At 45.3% G+C, this 17298-nt stretch overlaps 1 protein-coding gene across 5 annotated transcripts in view; it reads right to left on the bottom strand.

Moving 5' to 3' along the window:
- LOC135917012 (cytoplasmic aconitate hydratase-like) overlaps positions 1-17298 on the bottom strand; it is a 233332-nt gene that overhangs the window by 85720 nt on the left and 130314 nt on the right. For all 5 annotated transcript variants that reach the window (XM_065450478.2, XM_065450497.2, XM_065450487.2 and 2 more), the window contains 2 exons: positions 17076-17140; positions 2028-2087 (listed from right to left, as the gene is read on the bottom strand). In XM_065450478.2, the coding sequence (XP_065306550.2) occupies positions 2028-2087; positions 17076-17140 (125 nt within the window). The remainder of the gene's footprint in view (positions 1-2027; positions 2088-17075; positions 17141-17298) is intronic.

Below are 17298 nucleotides of genomic sequence, written 5' to 3' on the forward strand. Positions count from 1 at the left end.
GTGGGGTTCAATGGGGGCTGGGTGGGAGAATCCTCGCGACTACAGTCAATGACTGAATTTTCGGACGCCCAAATTTTCGGACATGCCTGATGTTTCGGACGTCTTCGCGGCACCGCCACGAGCCCCATAGAATCAAATGTATAAGGACATCTGAAGTTTCGGACGCTCGAATCCCCCCGCCGTCCAATTTTCCGGACTTTTTGACGCGACGGAAGGTCCTTTAGCTCCTCGCGCAGCCCCTTTGCGCAGGAAATCGACTTGCAGTTGAAGCATATCACCGCTTTGAACCACAACTAGCCAAATCTAGCCGTCACACACCGATTTGGTCTGGCCACGCTGGCTTTGTTCATCGCCGCACTTCCGCTTCCGCCTCCAGCGGAGTTTCCGGAGCGGCGCCATTTCATTTATTTGCGTAGGCAACGTTTTGGCTAGCGTGGTGTGTGGTTGTGCTGTTGTGTCAAGTGTGCTCTGCGACGCTCATCTGCGAACTCCACTGTTCGCAACTTCACTGCTCGCAACTTGAGGATTTCGCTTGCCTTCGATGGCCCCCACTCTGTCTTCGTCGTCCTCGCCGATGGCATCGAAGCGCGGAAAGCAGTACCGTCGGTTAACGATGGAGAAGAAATCTGCTATTATTAGGCAAGTTGTAAGCGGCCCATCGCAGGCTGACGTGAGCAAGGAGTTCGGCATGGAGCAAGGAGTCAGGTTGTGGGGGATTCAGAAGACTCCGATGTTGAAAATGAGGAGCCAATGTCTGTGCCGCCTACAAGCGCCGAGTTGACGCGAGCACTGTTGACTCTTTCATCGGTGTACAGTGCTGACGTGACCCTTGCTCAGATCGAGGTGAATTTGATCGCATGCAACCGGAACGCCGTCCAAACAACAATCAACAAGTTCTTCAAGCCACTGCAGCAATAAAACCGGCTGCCCGACGATGCACATGTACATAATAAACCGGCAGTCGGCGGTTTATTATGGTTTATTAGTTTTTGAATGCGTTTTTTTTGTAGCCACTTCACTGATGCTCTCGCAGGGTTTCGGAAACCTGGTACTTCGCCCGTTACCTTTAGATCCGAGAAAAAAAGAAAGTGAGTTGTTTGCATGCATTCATTTTTCCAGATTGCCTGAATTTTCGGACGTTTTTACGTTCCCTAGAGAGTCCGAAAAATCGGTCATTGACTGTACGTTTAAGCTGCAATTACACATTAAGCAGGTACGTATTAAAGAGGTTTTACTGTAGTGACGTCTACATGAAGAATCAAAATCAAATTTGAACTACGCATCATGGTGACATTCAGTACGCAGAGCGTTGTGGGCACGCCCCACTCCATCGTAACCTTCACAGTGCAAGGCATTGAGAAAGGGGCTGAAGCACCGCATAGGGGACGTTTGATTGCCGATAACTCTGCCTCTTCTGAATGCAATGAAGTACCTTTTGCGGGAAAGTATTTCTGAAATAGTCTATTTCAACTTCAAATGGATCTCTCAACTTCGATGAAAAGTGGTTCAGGGCCACTTTAAACACAATAGTACATCACACATGCTTATAAATTTCATTTTTCGTTTTTCTTCTTTTGTGTATGCCCCGGCACATTTACAGATTCCAGTAATATGAAGAAAAATTGGAAAGTGCATTGGCAGATGAGACATCTTCACCTAGAGCTATACTTGCACTGGCTTTTTACAAACAGCACTCGTGTGTCCTCCTGACAGGAGCAGCATACCAGACAATGCTCACACCAGAGAGAGCTTTGTGCACTTGCTGTTGCTTATCCCGCCCCTCTCACTGTTAAACGGCACTAATATTCTGTGTGGTCGGTGTAGAAATTTATGTAGAAACTGCAACTGTGCACAACCTGCTTAAATTTCGAATGCTTGACAAAAAAAGTTGCGTGTTTGTACCACTAGTCTGCATTGCCGTAGAAGCTGATTGATTACCAGCAAGGGCATGACATACCACTGACAGCACATAAAGCAACGAAAAGTGTTTGAAACCCTGCTCTTCTGAAGGAAAATACTGCGCTTACCTCCACCCTGGAGTACACCTCCTTGAACATCCGTGGCAGCACATGCTCGCTCTCCACTGCCTGCAGACACATGCGTTGCCACACATCACACACAAAAGCAGGGCAGTCAGTCCTGCATGTTAACAGCACATCACAAGCACAGCACTTGCCTGATAACTTGCTCTTTTCGTTATGACAAACACGCACATACAAAAAAGGAGCATTAGTGCTTTTCATTTTTCACAACACGGTGTGATGATGGTTGGAAACTTGGGTGGCCGCAATGTAAAATAAGTGAGTTACGCCTTTACTGTTACTTTGTTTTTTCCTTAACAGCACGTGTTCCCTCAGAATATCTCACCTAATAATGGGAGTAGAAAAATAATTTTATTTAGTGTCCATAGAGAAAATTTTGGGGTTTGTTGCATTTAAACCGGCTGCCCGGTTTAAACCGGTTAAACCCGGTTAACCCGGTTAAACCGGTTAACCTGCCCGGTTAAACCGGCATTTAAACCGGCTGCCCATCAGGCCGTTTCTGTTCACCGCTTCATACCAGGGGAACCACGCGAGCAAAGGACAAGAAAGTCCCCACCGGAAGGCGCTACTGGAGCCTGCAGCAGCTACAAAAGGCTACGCGAGCCACTTCAACCCTGCAGTCAGCGGCAATCTGTTGCAGTGCTCTGAATGTTACTCTGTCTGTTGGCAGGTGAGCTGCATATATATATACATATATATAGGCTTTTTCCCCCCGCTGACTGCAAGGCGTTTTTTCGTACAGTGTTTGATCCGGTACTATGACTGATAGCAGTGCAGAGTGTGGTTTATGCAATGCGATTCTTGAAGATGGGTGTAGCATTACTTGTGCGGAATGCAGTTTGTCTCATCATTTTGGGCAGCACTGTTCTGGTATTGCTGAGTCGACATACACGTCAATGGGGTCTGCGAAACGTGAGAAATGGTGTTGTCGTACATGTCGCGGAGACTCTAGAGCCACTGTCGCTTCTGGGAAGCTGTCGCAGGACAGCTCTTCAGGCATATTGGCAAGGTTATCTTCCCTCGAAGACAAGCTGACAGCTATCCTTGGTCTAAAAGACGTAATTGACAGTCTTGCACTGATACCAATACACGTTGATAAGCTGACGCTCACTTGTCAGTCCCTGCACACCACAAGTGTTGAGTTAAAAGCATCAGTCACGTTCATGTCGTCACAATACGACAAGCTTCTTGAACAGTGCAATAGCAACTCGCAAGCAGCATGAGACTTGATCAGAAAGTGGTTTGCCTTGAGGAAACTGTATCTGAGCAGGCAAAACGGATCAGTCACTTACAATCGCAACTAAATGACAGTGAACAGTATACTGGCAGAGCTAACCTGGAAATAAGCGGATTACCGGTCACGGCAAATGAGGACTTGCCGGCGGTCTTGTCGGACCTGGCTGTGAAGCTCAATTTGCATGACCATACGGCGGAACAGGTATGTGCTGTTCACCGCTTATCAGGAGGCCAGGGAAAAATACCGGTGGTATTGGCTAGATTCACGTCACCAGACTTGCGAGACAAATGGCTGCAGGCAAGGGCTCGACTCAGGGCGTTGGCCGAAAACAAACAGATTCCTGACATTTTTTTCAGTGAGAACCTGACTCGTGCGAACAGTGAACTATTTTGGAGGGCTAGGGTTCAAGGCAAAGCAAAGGGATTTAAATTTGTCTGGGTGCGAAATGGGAAAATATTTGCGAGGAAGACCGAGGGTGCTACTGCTCTAAATATCTCGTCTGTAAGCGACATTGATAAGATGGCCTAAGATTTGTAGTTCCTCGCAAAAGAGTATGTCGTTTCCAGATTTCGACTCCTTTGTTAAGACCTTTCAGCCAGCGTTGCGTTGTTCTTGTACCATTCTTCACATTAATATTCGGAGCATCAGGAAACACTGGGATCAATTTGCGGTTACAGCCTGTGCTCTCAGTGACTTTGTTGACGTGTTTGTATTAACGGAAATTAACATTACCGACACTCTAACCGATGTATTTAGGCTTCCCGGTTACAATGCCTATTTTATTACATGCAACAACAGCAGGGGTGGTGGCATTGCGGTATACTTCAAGGAATCATTGATGATCTCCGAGGTTACCGTTTCCTTCGGCACAGCGGAGGTCATGGCCTTTGAAGTATCCTGTCGTGGTATTTCATTTTATCTGCTTGCTATGTACCGACCTCCTAGTCAAAATGTGTTGGGATTTATTGAAGAATTACAAACTATACTGAAAACCAACTTTGTTGCTAAAAACGTGTGCATGATAGGGGACATCAATATCGATTTGATGAAGGGTGATCACCATGGCACTGAAAGTTACTTAACAGTATTCGCAGAATTTGGCATTGAACCACATGTCGCCGATCCTACTAGAGAAGAATTTCTTAATAATCGCATTACAACTACTTGCATTGACCACGCTAACGTCCGTGCGTCGGACATTTCTTCAGTGTCCGGAGCTGTAATCAGACAGAAACTGGCAGATCACTATTACATTGCGTGTCGCCTTATGAAAACAGACTCTATGCAGCACGCTAACTCTACCAGGTGTGTTGTGACCATTCTAGACCAAAAAAAGTTCGATAATCATGTCACTGAATATGATTGGGATTTATTTACTCATCATAACACTAACGACACTGCATACGATAGCTTGGTCAGGATATTAGGCGAAATAAAGAAAGTGTGCAAAAAAACTTTGGTTGGGAAGAAACGTAAAATTGACTGCCAGTGGCTGACTGCGGAAATCCTGGCTGCTATCAAAGAAAAGGACACTTTCTGGTCTCGATGCCGCAGGGTGCCAAAAAATGACAAACTTCGAGCAGAATATTGTTGCATCAGAAATAAGGTAACTGCACTTATCCGCTTATCAAAGAGGAAGTTCTTTGCACAGCAGTTTCACAACACTCGTCGCGACGTAAGGAACACTTGGTCTCTGATAAACCAGTTACGTGGTAACATACGCTTGTCCGTCCAAGAAACAGTGGAGCATAATTTTGGTGTAGTGTCGCGTATTTTGGCTAATGAGTTCAATAACGTATTTTCGGCTGAGCAACGAGTCGCAGTACAAACTTTGAGCTCGACAAAGATTAAAAACAGTGTATCGCCATCAGCCTTCCTTCCTCTTATGACAGAATCTGATCTTTTCAGCATTTTGTCTAGTCTGAAACGTAATAAATCCGCCGGACTTGACAACATTTTCATAGCTGATCTGATAATAAACATTACAGCTCTGAAACATGTTCTGCTATTTATTTTAAACGGCATAATTGCAACTGGTACATGGCCAGATTCACTGAAGAGTGCTCGTGTTGTTCCTCTGTACAAAAGTGGGAAAAAGAATGATATTGCCAACTACCACCCTATTTCTGTTCTTTCCTGCATATCCCAGATTTTAGAAAAACACGTACTTTCTGTGATGAATGCATTTGTTGCTAAACATGACCTAATGAGTGTGAATCAGTACGGATCTGTTAGTGGGTCTGGAACACAGGTACTATTAGAAAATCTCTCTGATTTACTGCACCAAAGCCTGGAAAACAATGAGGTGGCATTTGGGCTTTTTTTGGACGTAAAAAAAGCTTTCAACACAGTAAATCATCAAATTTTAATCTCTAAACTGTATTCATGTGGATTTAGGGGTCCTTTTTTGTCACTAATTAAAAACTATCTTCACAATCGCTCACAAGTAGTCATGTTTGGGCCTATCTGCAGTGACGCGGTAAGTCTGGTGTGCGGTGTCCCGCAAGGGTCTATCTTATCTCCTTTGTTGTTCAACTTATATGTGAATGATATATGTGACCACATGAAAGCATCCACCGTATTCCTTTATGCCGATGACACTTTACTAGTGTCAAGCAACCCTGAGTTTTCATGTGCCCTGGCTAACCTTCAAAAGGACGCTATTAAAGTTAGTGATTGGTTTGCCTCAAACTTAATACAAATAAATAGCACCAAATCCAGACTTATCTGTTTTCGTAACCCGCACCAAGATGTACCAAGCGTCGCTTCCATATATTTACACCCTTCATATTCCTCTTTGTGCTCTTGTCAACCTATAGCTAGCGTCCAGTCGGTTAAGTATCTTGGTGTGCACATACACAGTGATCTGACATGGAATACTCATTTGACCCACATTTGTGAGAAACTTAGAAGTGTTGCATGTTTGTTGTTTAATTTAAAAACCATGATGCCTTTTTCTATCAGAAAACTAATCGCCCAGGCTCTGGGGTATAGTGTTTTAAGATACGGTATGTGTTGTTTTTTTAATTGCTCTTTCACATGGAAATGTCGAGTTATTAGGATATTGAAAAACATCGCTACAAGCGTCCTCTACATGCCACAGGAGAATTTTCCCAGCAGTGTCTTTAGAACAGCTTGTTTGCCTTCTTTTGAGAATCTTTTTAAAGAAATCGTAGTACTTAAATATTTTTGGAGCAGTGCATACAGGCGCATAAATACGAAACCGGTAACGTTGAGACATGTTCCTCGTTATCTTAAACCAAGAGTGCGTACTCACTACGGTAAAGCAACAAGACGCTATTATGTTCCTGCTATCTTCAATGAACTACCGGACGATGTATTTTCTTTGTCCACCCGCAAAACAATGAGAGTTGCTGTTCAAGCGTTAGAGAACCTTTAATATGTACTGATGTTATTAGTGCATCTTTGATAATGTGTGATGGTTGTGCCAAATGCACAACCAGCTTCTGATGGAGTTCTGGTGTGGCGAGTAGATTGCCGCGGCTGCCGGTTGTCGCCGCACAAGCCCTCTTGTGGCTTCGGCGCTTCCGTTTTGTATACTGTTTTAACTATACTGAATAAAGATTATTATTATTATAAAAAAGAAAAGTGTGCTGACATTAGGTGCAGACTTTTAATTTAGGCAAAAAATTAATTTATTTATAACATTTCTGGGACTTGTAACATAGAAAAAAATCATGACATTTAAAACAAGCACTAGGCAAGCTGACATTAGTGAGCTTCAGACAATATTATACAGTCGAACCCAACTATATCGAGCCCTTTTACATTGAATTCTTCTTTATATCGAACAATTTCTGAACACCGTAAAGTTACAATAAGAATATATAACAAAAAGTATGAATAAATTGAACAAAAATAACAGCCGCTCTCAATATATCGAACTTCAAGTAACGCAAAACTGACCCAGAAGTTGGCTTTTCCATGTGACAACGAGGCGAGCTGCCACACCTCTCCTACCAGACAAAGTGGTTTAGCCCGAATACACGTGTGCGGTGCTGCTCTCGCTCCCTTAGACAGCCACCTGCCAGAAAAAGTCATCCGACCCCTTTCTCTCTCTCTGTCTCACTCACAGCCATGTGCACCTGCATGCGATTGCATGGAGGAAAGAAAAAAAATATGAGAGGCCTTGATGTCACGTTTTTGAAGTAAGAAATTCAGCCATGGGGGTGTGCCATCTCTCTTGGCGCCTCCAATCAGCTTGATCGAGTATATAGGCACGAGCTTTGAACTTGCATTGCTACGAGCTACCAGAAGTGTGGGCTGCTTACGCATGTCAATAGAAAGTGAACGAAACTTCTGTAACAGTTTTAGTGAAGCAGCCGCATGCCTGTGTTTTTCCGTGGCACGTTGAAGACAACGAAGGCCCACGCCGTAATTACTTGAGTGTCTCTGTTACTGGCTGACAAACTCATAGACCCTAATCACAACTTTTAAGCTTACGCACCACGCTCCAAAGTCAGCTTGTCTCGCGAACAAAATGTGCTGCAAGAAAGACACGGGCTGAAAAATCTTCACACTTTCTCCCAGGCCAAGAGCAGCAGCGAGAGGGTCAGGAACACGGTTGCTACAGCAACGTTGACACTTGGAGTACCATTGCCAGGGCTCCTTTGCGATAAAAAGCACACGACTTCTGCCATACTTTCTCCGTTCGTGCTGGTCGGGGCCTTTCCTACGCTTTCCTTCCTCCATGATGCAGTCGCCTCAACTGCCTCAGTGTACAGTTACAAGGTTGTGTGCATTGTTGCATACTCGGAACACGGTGCTCATCCGCTCCTTATAAAATGGCTGCCATGAAACGTCAGAACCTGACAATATCCGCAAAGATAGAGATTATCAGAAGAGTTCAACACGGAGAAAAGAAGACGGATGTCCCCGTAGCGTACAACATCCCAAGAAGCATGCTGAGTATGATATTAAAAAATAAGGATGACTTTAGGGCTGTGGCGGACAAAAGGCCAGGTGCCACCGGTGCCCGACAAGTCCACACGGTTGCATATGAAGACGTGGAGGCAGCAGTGTAGCAGTGTTTAAGTGGTTCCTTGATGTTAAGTCACGAAACATCCCCGTTTCTGGTTCCATGATTGAACAGAAAGTGAAGGATCTCGCTTTCATTCTCAACAGACCCGACTTCAAAGGCAGCTCAAGTTGGCTGCAGCATTTCAAAAAACGCAACAGCAATGTCGGCCGGGCTGTCACCAGTGAAAGCCATGCAGTAAAGTCAACAGCATGCCCAAGTGGACTGAAGAAAATTGGAGCGACATCACAACAAGGCACCATCCCCACGATATACCATATTTGGACGACTGTAAGTCGACCTATGTTTTTTAATTTGAAAATCTAAAGTGGGGGTCGACTTCCAATCGAAACCAAAACATGGCACCCCCAAAAAAGCGAGACCAATGAGATATCAGGGGACCTACAACATAGTTACAATTTTATGTTTGCTCTACGTCCCTCCCTGTAGTTTTCACTCTCCTGCGTGTTTGTTCGTTTTTCAGAAGGGTTTTTCAACATTCAACGATGACACGCTGTGGGACCACAGCAGCGAGGACGATGGAAGCGCTAGTGAGAACGATGGCACAAGTGCAGACAAGTAGTCTAGCGACCATGCCAGCTACTAATAAATTTTCGTCACGGAATGCATCCTCGGGTATGCTTATTTTTTTTTTCCCTTCACACGCGAAATGGGGGGTGAGTTACAATTGTGTAAATATGGTATTTAATGCAGATGAGACTGCTTTGCTCTGGCAAATGCTCCCAAACAAAACGCTGGCGCGTTGCTCACCAACAACGTCGATGGATCGACCAAGCTTCGTCTACTCGTGATTGGAAAGAGAAAATCACCACGATGCCTAAAGAATGCACTTTCGGTTCAGGTGATCTACACGTCTAATGGGAAACCTTAGATGATAAGCAAACTTTTTTGGCAAGTAGCTGAAGTCCTGGGACAACTACCAGACAAACAAAAGTAGGAATGTCTTACTCCCTGACAACTGTTCTGCTCACCCTTGTAAGGTCAGCGTCAGCAACATCGAACTTCGTTTCCTGCCGCCAAACCCAACGTCGATGTTGCAGCCTTTAGACCAAGATGTCATTCATGCACTGAAGGCAGGCTACAGAAAGCGCCTTGTGCAATGACTATTGCTAAACCTTCGTACTGGCCGGGAGTTGAAAATTGACCTCCTGGGCACAATAACAATGTTGAATACATTGTGGAACGACATCAAAGTCATTGTGGGCTCGGTGTTTCCGGCGAGGCTGGTGCAAACTCTTAAGAAAATTGCGATGAACCACTCGAGGAACTTGATGATTTGTTAAGCCAGCTGTCCCGAGTTCCCGGGTGCCATTTGTGATGAGACTGCGGATACAGACTTCGCCTCCGTTGACGACCATATTGCGACTACCGGAAATGTCGCTGACGCAGACACTGTCGCTGACCTGGCTAGGGATCTCGCTGGTGAAAGTAACTGTGAGGACCCAACGAGTTCCGACCCACTCACGTGTTCCGATGCACTTCATGCTTTGAGTGTTGTTCTCCACCACTACGCGTCTATAGAAGGCTGTGGGTTCAGCTGTTCTGAGTCATTCGACAAAGTTGAAAAGTGTATACAATACTTTCAAACTGAAAAAGCGGAAGAAGATAAGCAACTATTTCTCGCACTAATATGCCTGCGGTACATGTATTTAGAAAGTCAATAGCACTATTTAATGAGGTGCATTTTGTATGCTGTTAATTTCTTTATACATTCTATGTCGAATAAAATGATATAACGAACTAATTCCAGTTTCCTTGCGAGTTCAATATATGCGGGTTTGAGTATATATATAATTATATATGGTTTATTGAATTGTATGCTCTATACTAAATTTTTTTTTTTCACCCATATTCAACAATTTCTGTAATAATACTGCCTTCCAGGTCAGAACCTTGCTTTCAAGCAGTCCCTCTTAAAGGGCCTTTCATCAGGCCCCATGGCAAACTTTGGTTATACATGAGGAGTTGAAAGGCATTGTGCCTAGGGTGTGCTTACCAAAAGAATTTTTCAAATAGGTTCATTATTTATTTATTTATTTATTTATTTGTATACATAATCGGTCCAACTCAGCACCACGATAAGAGCGGTAAGGTACATACAAAATTTTGAAAGAAAGTTTCACTAGTCATGTGCATACTCGCAATTCCTGCAAGCTGCTACAAGATGGCCCAAGTCTGTGACCGTAAAATCGGTTGGTGGGTGTAAATGCATTCACAGTCGGCCACCAGTGGCTGCATTTATTGGCACATCAGTGCAAGCACAGTTCGTGGCTTCAGTGAGTTGCCATAAGTCTGCCTCATAAGTCTGCCCCATAAGTCTGCCTCACGTAAGGCACACACCCAAAAAAAATTTAGAAGAAAAGAAGTGCTAGCCTTACAAGAGTAAATATAGCATACAAATGCCGCATCGTTAACACGGCAACAACCTAATAAAGAAACAAACATGTAAGACACTGTATTTACTCACATCATGATCACACTTCTTTGTAAAAAAAATTGACGCAAATTCAGCGGGTGCAATCATTACGCAGGTAAAATTTTCAGCGAAAAGAAAAAACATTATTTTTCATCCCGCATTTGCTGCGGGTTGACAACAAGTCAACAGACAGGTGGCTGCTGGATATAGACTTTCATACAATAATTACTAGAGGGAACTCTGGCACTGCAGTCATTGTACCACCATGGGAATGATGGGAAATACATCGATTTGTCTGATTTTCGTGTTTGTGGATTCAGACATTCTTGTGGCTTTGTATATTACGATATATAAATATTATTGTCGTAAATTTCAGCACAATCTATACTTTTCGAAGTGCAGAAGACACCGCGAACATGCACAATTGCCATTAATTGCAACGATTGAGCTTGTCCAGGTGGCGAAATTGAAACATGCCAAGCGTCTCAAGGCACTGGCATGCCCGCGATAAATTCATAAGGGCGTTTCATTCGCTTGTTGATACATGCATCCGTGGCTTAATGGTTCATCAGGCATCTGTGCTAGAGTTCATGTGTTCGAATCTTCTCATCAGACAATTTTAATAATGTTATTTAATTATTAATTAGGCAGTACATCATTGAAAATGACGAGTTTACAAAGTCACAAAGCCATTTGAAGCCAAAAGGACGAAGTTCAGGCGAACCCATCTACTTCCCATAATTCCAATGCTGGCACAACTGCTCCCATTGCAGCTCCCGTAGACGCTAGCGCTAGAGTTCCCTCTAGTAATTAATGTATGAAACTCCATGGCTGCCGCTGTATGCGGGACACCAAAACAAAGATGGCGGTCGGTGGAGCAAGCTGAACACACCGAAAGAGATTTTTTTTCTTCGCGTGAATCCATTATGTGCACTGAAACAGTTTCTTCCAGATCAGTAATGAATAATATTGTTAATATCGGCAATTCTGCGGCAGTAACATAGCCATGTCCACTGCAAGAGGTGTGAGGATACCAAGTCGATTCCGGGTGGCATAGAGTTGCAGGCATGAGACAGTAGGCATCTGTGTAGAGTGGCAGGTGCAGGACTGCAGGCAACAGTGTGTGGCGGGGAGGGAGAACACGGAAGGCGTGTGAGCGCGGTCGGTATGCGGGGAGCGTGCGACAACTGAGTCAGTGAAGTAATCGACGGAGCAAGCCGCGTGCGGTGCAGTGGGACAAAACACAGACTGCGTGTGTGTGTGCACCGAGGATTCCCGAAATAAGGAACGTACTTGACAAGTGAGGGCTTGTCCGACCGGACCTAACATGAAGGACCAAGAATCGTCTAGTGCCACCCAGCCAGTCGTGCGGCCTCTCCTGCCTTCTTCGATCGTACAATGACTGTTGGCTTCGACCTCCGGGACCACAATGGAGAGGCAGACTCGTGGCTGGTAATGGGGACGAGATCCACGTAAAAAAGCTGGCGCTGCTGTCGGCGTGATGTGGTATGAGGGATTACATGGACACAGTGACCCCTCACCTGTGCCGTTCGTTCATGTGAATGGCACAAACTCGTACAACCCGTGTGTTTGTACTCGCTCGTACAAACACACGGGGCAACTACACTTCGGCACTTCAACAACTTGGGAGAGTGCCTCAGAAATTTGAGGTTCAAGCAATGCAAGGTATCCCACGATTCGAGCCAAACAACTCCGCTGTTTTCACAGCGATTCCCCGGGACACCTGCAAGCAGATTGCCTTGGAAATGGACAAGCGTAGCCGCTTTTCCAGCCGACGGCTACGCGATGTCCTTGCAAGTGCTCGTAACAGCCGGGAATAAAGAACCACTGCTTTAACTGTTGATTGGTAACAGTGTCCTTTATGCACTCATGGACACTGGGGCAAGCGTGAGCTTAATAGGTAGCCGTGCCATCGCAGCGGCAAATGCGCGAGAGCCACTTCCAGTGAAGAAGCACGAACCCTGAGGCTTGCTCAGGGCTGGTCACAAACTGCACAATCGGTTCGCTGTCATATTCGTTGGCAAGGTAGGTCCAGGAAGAAGCGTTTTCTTCTTTTGCCAGAGCTGTGTCACAATGTTGTCCTTGGGCAGGATTTCCTTGAGGTGGAAGGTGTTTCTCTCCACATCGGCTTTGGCAGATGGTCACTGCACGCTGACCCATATGGGCTCGTCAAACTTAAGAAGACACCGAAGCGGCCATCAGCGTGCGTTGCTGGACATCGACCCCTGTCAGTCTGTAAGACAGCATTGCAATGTGATAAGCAAGGTCAAGAGCCTAATGAAAATGTGGCCAGCTCTCTACAGGTACTTTTTGCAGATGTGCAGGATGCATGCCACAATACCACTGAGAGCGGTGAGTTATGCAAGATGCCGTGTGGAGCCACTGGCTTGTGGAAGCATTATGCACTTTCGTAAAAGAACGCGTGTAATAGAGCACAAATGGACAGTGGCTAAAAAGTGTGGAAGAATAAAGGCTGTATTTGGGCAACCATGTTTCCCTATGCCCACAACTTGCTGCTCGCACCACATACACAGACAGCTGAATCACAATAGTTACAACTCAAAGAGAACCAAAAACTTGCTACAATCCAATCCAGGTAATGTCGAATCGAATCTCGATAATTTGAAGACGAAGGCGCCCAAAAATAGGTTCGAATTGAAAGAAGTTCGAAGTCAAAGAAGGACTTGTTCTTGAAGTATTCGTGCCCCATAGCACGATGCATGAACGGTACAAGTTGTGCAATGTGTGCAAGTTGAGCGCAAGTACACAGCGAGTGAGGACCATGAAACTGCCCACGCTGGCCAACACTCGCTTCCCGATACAGTCGAACCCGGCTATATCGAACTCACAAGAAAATACCTCTCAGTTCGATATAGAGCGTAATTTCATATAAGCCTGCTAAAGAATTGGATGTCATAAAAGCACATGCCCTTTATAAAATCACGTCATTTATGAAACAGCTTAGTTTCGCATGAAATAGTCCTGTATTTGCTTCTGCTTGGGCAGTTACGCCACCTGCAACGCACATACTTCTCTACATTATGTAAGGAGTTGGAGCAGCTGAGGCCGCAGCCTTCCACATTCACGCAGAAGCACTGGACTAGTGCGAGCACACCAATCACCTCGGAGGACGTGGACAAAGGACCGTCGTTGCTTTCCTCATTGTGCCCACTTTCACTTGTGCTCGCTACGATGTCGGCAATGCAGTCATCGTTTTCGGACTCTCCTGTGGTCGCGACACCGTCATCTGCACTCACAAACTCATGGACCGTTGATTCATCAATAGCTTCCAGAAATTCTGACGGCTCACGCCAAATTTCGGCAACACCAGCAGCGGCTTCGTCGCACTCATCAGAATTTACAGTCATCACCGGGTACGCGGAAGTCGCCACATCTGAAGCAATTTTGGATGAACCCCTTGGCCGTGCATACGCGTCAGGCACCACGGGCACCGGGTCACGAGCTTGTCCGCTTAGCCCTAATCTTTCCCTTATTCTTCAAGATCGTGCTGAGAGTGCACCTCTGAAACTTGCACACTGCGGGGCATTCGACTTCTCACCGCGTTTGACCCGATTTATGATTTCGAGCTTCACAGGGAATTCTGTCGCTTCATCACGGCAACCCTTTGGGAGAAGGCCCACAAGACGCCAACACAAGGAACCCGAAAAGCAGTGAGACAACTCATGCTTGCGCCATCTTGCACGACGAGGGCACAAGAGCCTCTGGCTGTCTGAGCAAGCGCTGTGGGTGAGCCAGGATTTTTTTTGCAGGGGGTGTCGACGGCTCGCTCGGTGGGGAGAGCAGTTTGATGGAGCCGCGCCGCCGGGCTTCCCCACGAAAACGAGGGAAAGCCAACTTCTGGGGGCACTTTTCCGCCCCTTGACGTTTGGTATATTGGGAGTCGATGTTATTTTTGTTCGATGTAAGTGTAACTTTTGCTATATATACTTATTGTTACTATACCGTGTTCAGAAATTGTTCGACATGATGAATAATTCGATTTAAATGGTTTCGATACAGCCAGGTTCGACTGTAACGGCAGAAAACAAAACTTCAGTAAGCAGGCTAAGCTGGCACCGGGCCAGTGGCACAGGCGGCGCTGGCACGCACACATGGAGACCATCGAAGATGAGAGAGTTGAGAGGGAAGGTGAGGGGAGCGTAGTTACGGGGAAGGGCGGGAGGGAAGTGGATTTGCTTTCCTGCCAGTTTGCTAGATGGCGCTAATTACCTCTGCTACTTACTGCCACCGAAGCAGCGAAGTTGCCGAGGCCGGACTGGGCCTCCGCCGCTGCTTCACTCTGCATGCTTTTTCCTTTGCCTGCTGACAGATCGGCACTATGTTTACATTCTTCGTCCTGCATTTTTAATGCAAGTCATGCCATATCAAGACGACAAAGTCGTTGCCACTGGTCATAAACAGGTTGGTGGGCTCCCTTCTGTTGCGGCGTCGCCACGTTCACAAGACAACGAGCAGAGTCATTACTGCAAAAAAAAATGAAGCTTGGAGCATGTAGAGACTCTACTACAGCGTTGACGACCATCAAAGGCAAGCCAGCTGCCAAAAGGCGTCCAAATCGGTCCAACTTAGGGCAAGAGCGGAGGTTGAATGACCAAAGGTGAGACTGGAGGTTATACTTTATATGCACAACACGTCACACAACATTAAAAAGGTTGTTAACTATCATGGTATTCCTCTGGTTTTTTCCGCACCCAACAAGCTTTCGAAGCTGTGCTCTTGAGTTTTCTGTTGGAGCAGGTGAGGCTGCCGCACAAGGCCTGAGAAGCCCTCTGTAAAGTACTTCAGAGGGGTTGCATATGCAATTATCTTGCACCCTTGTGGGCAGCTGTACATCGGACAAACCGAGCGTTGCGTGAATGACCATTTATGGGAGCATTCGCAAAAATTAAAGGAAAAGGAGGATAAGTGCACACATATGGTGGCTCATGTTGCCCCATGTGGGTGTGACGCTCGATATTCTAAGACTACCATTCTGGGCTCGAGCGGCAATGCCTCTTCTAGGCTTGCACTTGAGGCCTTTTTTATTAAGAAGAATAGAGATAGTGAGTCTTCTATCTCATTACTTGACGCTGAATTTGACTTCTTGCACAACTGCCTTTCATGCACATGTGTCTGTTCTTTTGCTTGGTATGCGCATGCGTGACAAGAGGATATATATGTACGATTCTATCCTTACATTCAGCAGTTATGAGTATAGCGCTTGTCTTTGTCCACCTTTCTTGTATCTGTAGTTTTTATAGCGTTAAGTTACTACTTCAATTATGGAAAACGAACTAGCCCAACAATCAACCCATCTCGCATCACTGGAAATATTCATGTCGATGAAGCGGCACTGTTTTGGTACATGCTGTCAAGGCATTGAATATGAAGGGCACTAAATGCCATGGAGGAAAAATAAGCAAGGTTTCTGTCATAAAATATGGAGTGATCGTGCAGCAAGGGTCTTATTTACACACCATAATACCAAATTTGCTTAATAATTTGCTTAATAAGCTTCACCGCATTTCAGCCATAAAATGTGGCGAAGCATACTGATAACGAAGAGCTAAGCACTGTGCAGTGAAGCATACTACCTGCGGCAGTTCGCTGTCGAAAAGAGGATCGCCATGCTTCTTCAAGAATGTGAAAGGCCAATACACATCTTGCACAAAAAAATGGATGACACTTGATCTTTTCACTGAGTGGCCCGGGTATGAGATCGGTAAATTCCTGCTTTTGATATCTACATTTCATTTTCACATACTACATTCCGAGATGAAGAGAGTTTTCAGATAATCTTCACATAGGCATATTTCATATTTCAAATTATTGAACTATTTCGCGATGCCCTTCATATTCAGGAGGAGTGACTGCTGGGCTATTGGCCTTGCGTTATTATGGTACATTAGCACAAATTAACAAAATGGACAAGGACAGGTGCTTCAAGTTCAATATATCCGGATTCCTTTGCAGAATTAAGGTTCGAAATAATGAAAGCCCATCGCATGGTGAACTTCCATGCTGTTCAGCATGACAAAGTGCACCCCCACTCAGAACACACACATAACGAGCTACAGAACATTTAAAGTCATCAACCAAATAAATTTCGCAGTTTTTTTACTACTAAAGCACAGCGGATAACATGACATAATACCTGCTTCAAATTTTGCGATGGCTGAGGCTGCAAGTGTACTTCGCGCTCACTCATTGTGCAGCCCGATGCAGAGGCGTAGTACTGTATTTTTGCAAGACAGATTTCTTGTATGCAAGTGATGCAGCATTCACACTGTTTGAACTGACCTGAATCTCTTCCCGTGAAGGCCAGATGTCCCTCAGGTGAACAGGCTTGCCATCCGGACCGTGCCCTGTGCATTGCCAACAGAAATCACCAATTAGTCATAATATTAAGGGGCCCGATATAGTTCATGGAACACTGTTTTAATGCGAAAGCCTTAAATTAAATGGCTCATAGGTCTAAAAATTGACCATTCGGCATTATGGCACCAAAATTGATGCGAATTGA

Source organism: Dermacentor albipictus, chromosome 4 (genome assembly GCF_038994185.2).
Source record: "Dermacentor albipictus isolate Rhodes 1998 colony chromosome 4, USDA_Dalb.pri_finalv2, whole genome shotgun sequence".
In the NCBI taxonomy this organism is placed as follows: Eukaryota; Metazoa; Arthropoda; class Arachnida; order Ixodida; family Ixodidae; genus Dermacentor; species Dermacentor albipictus.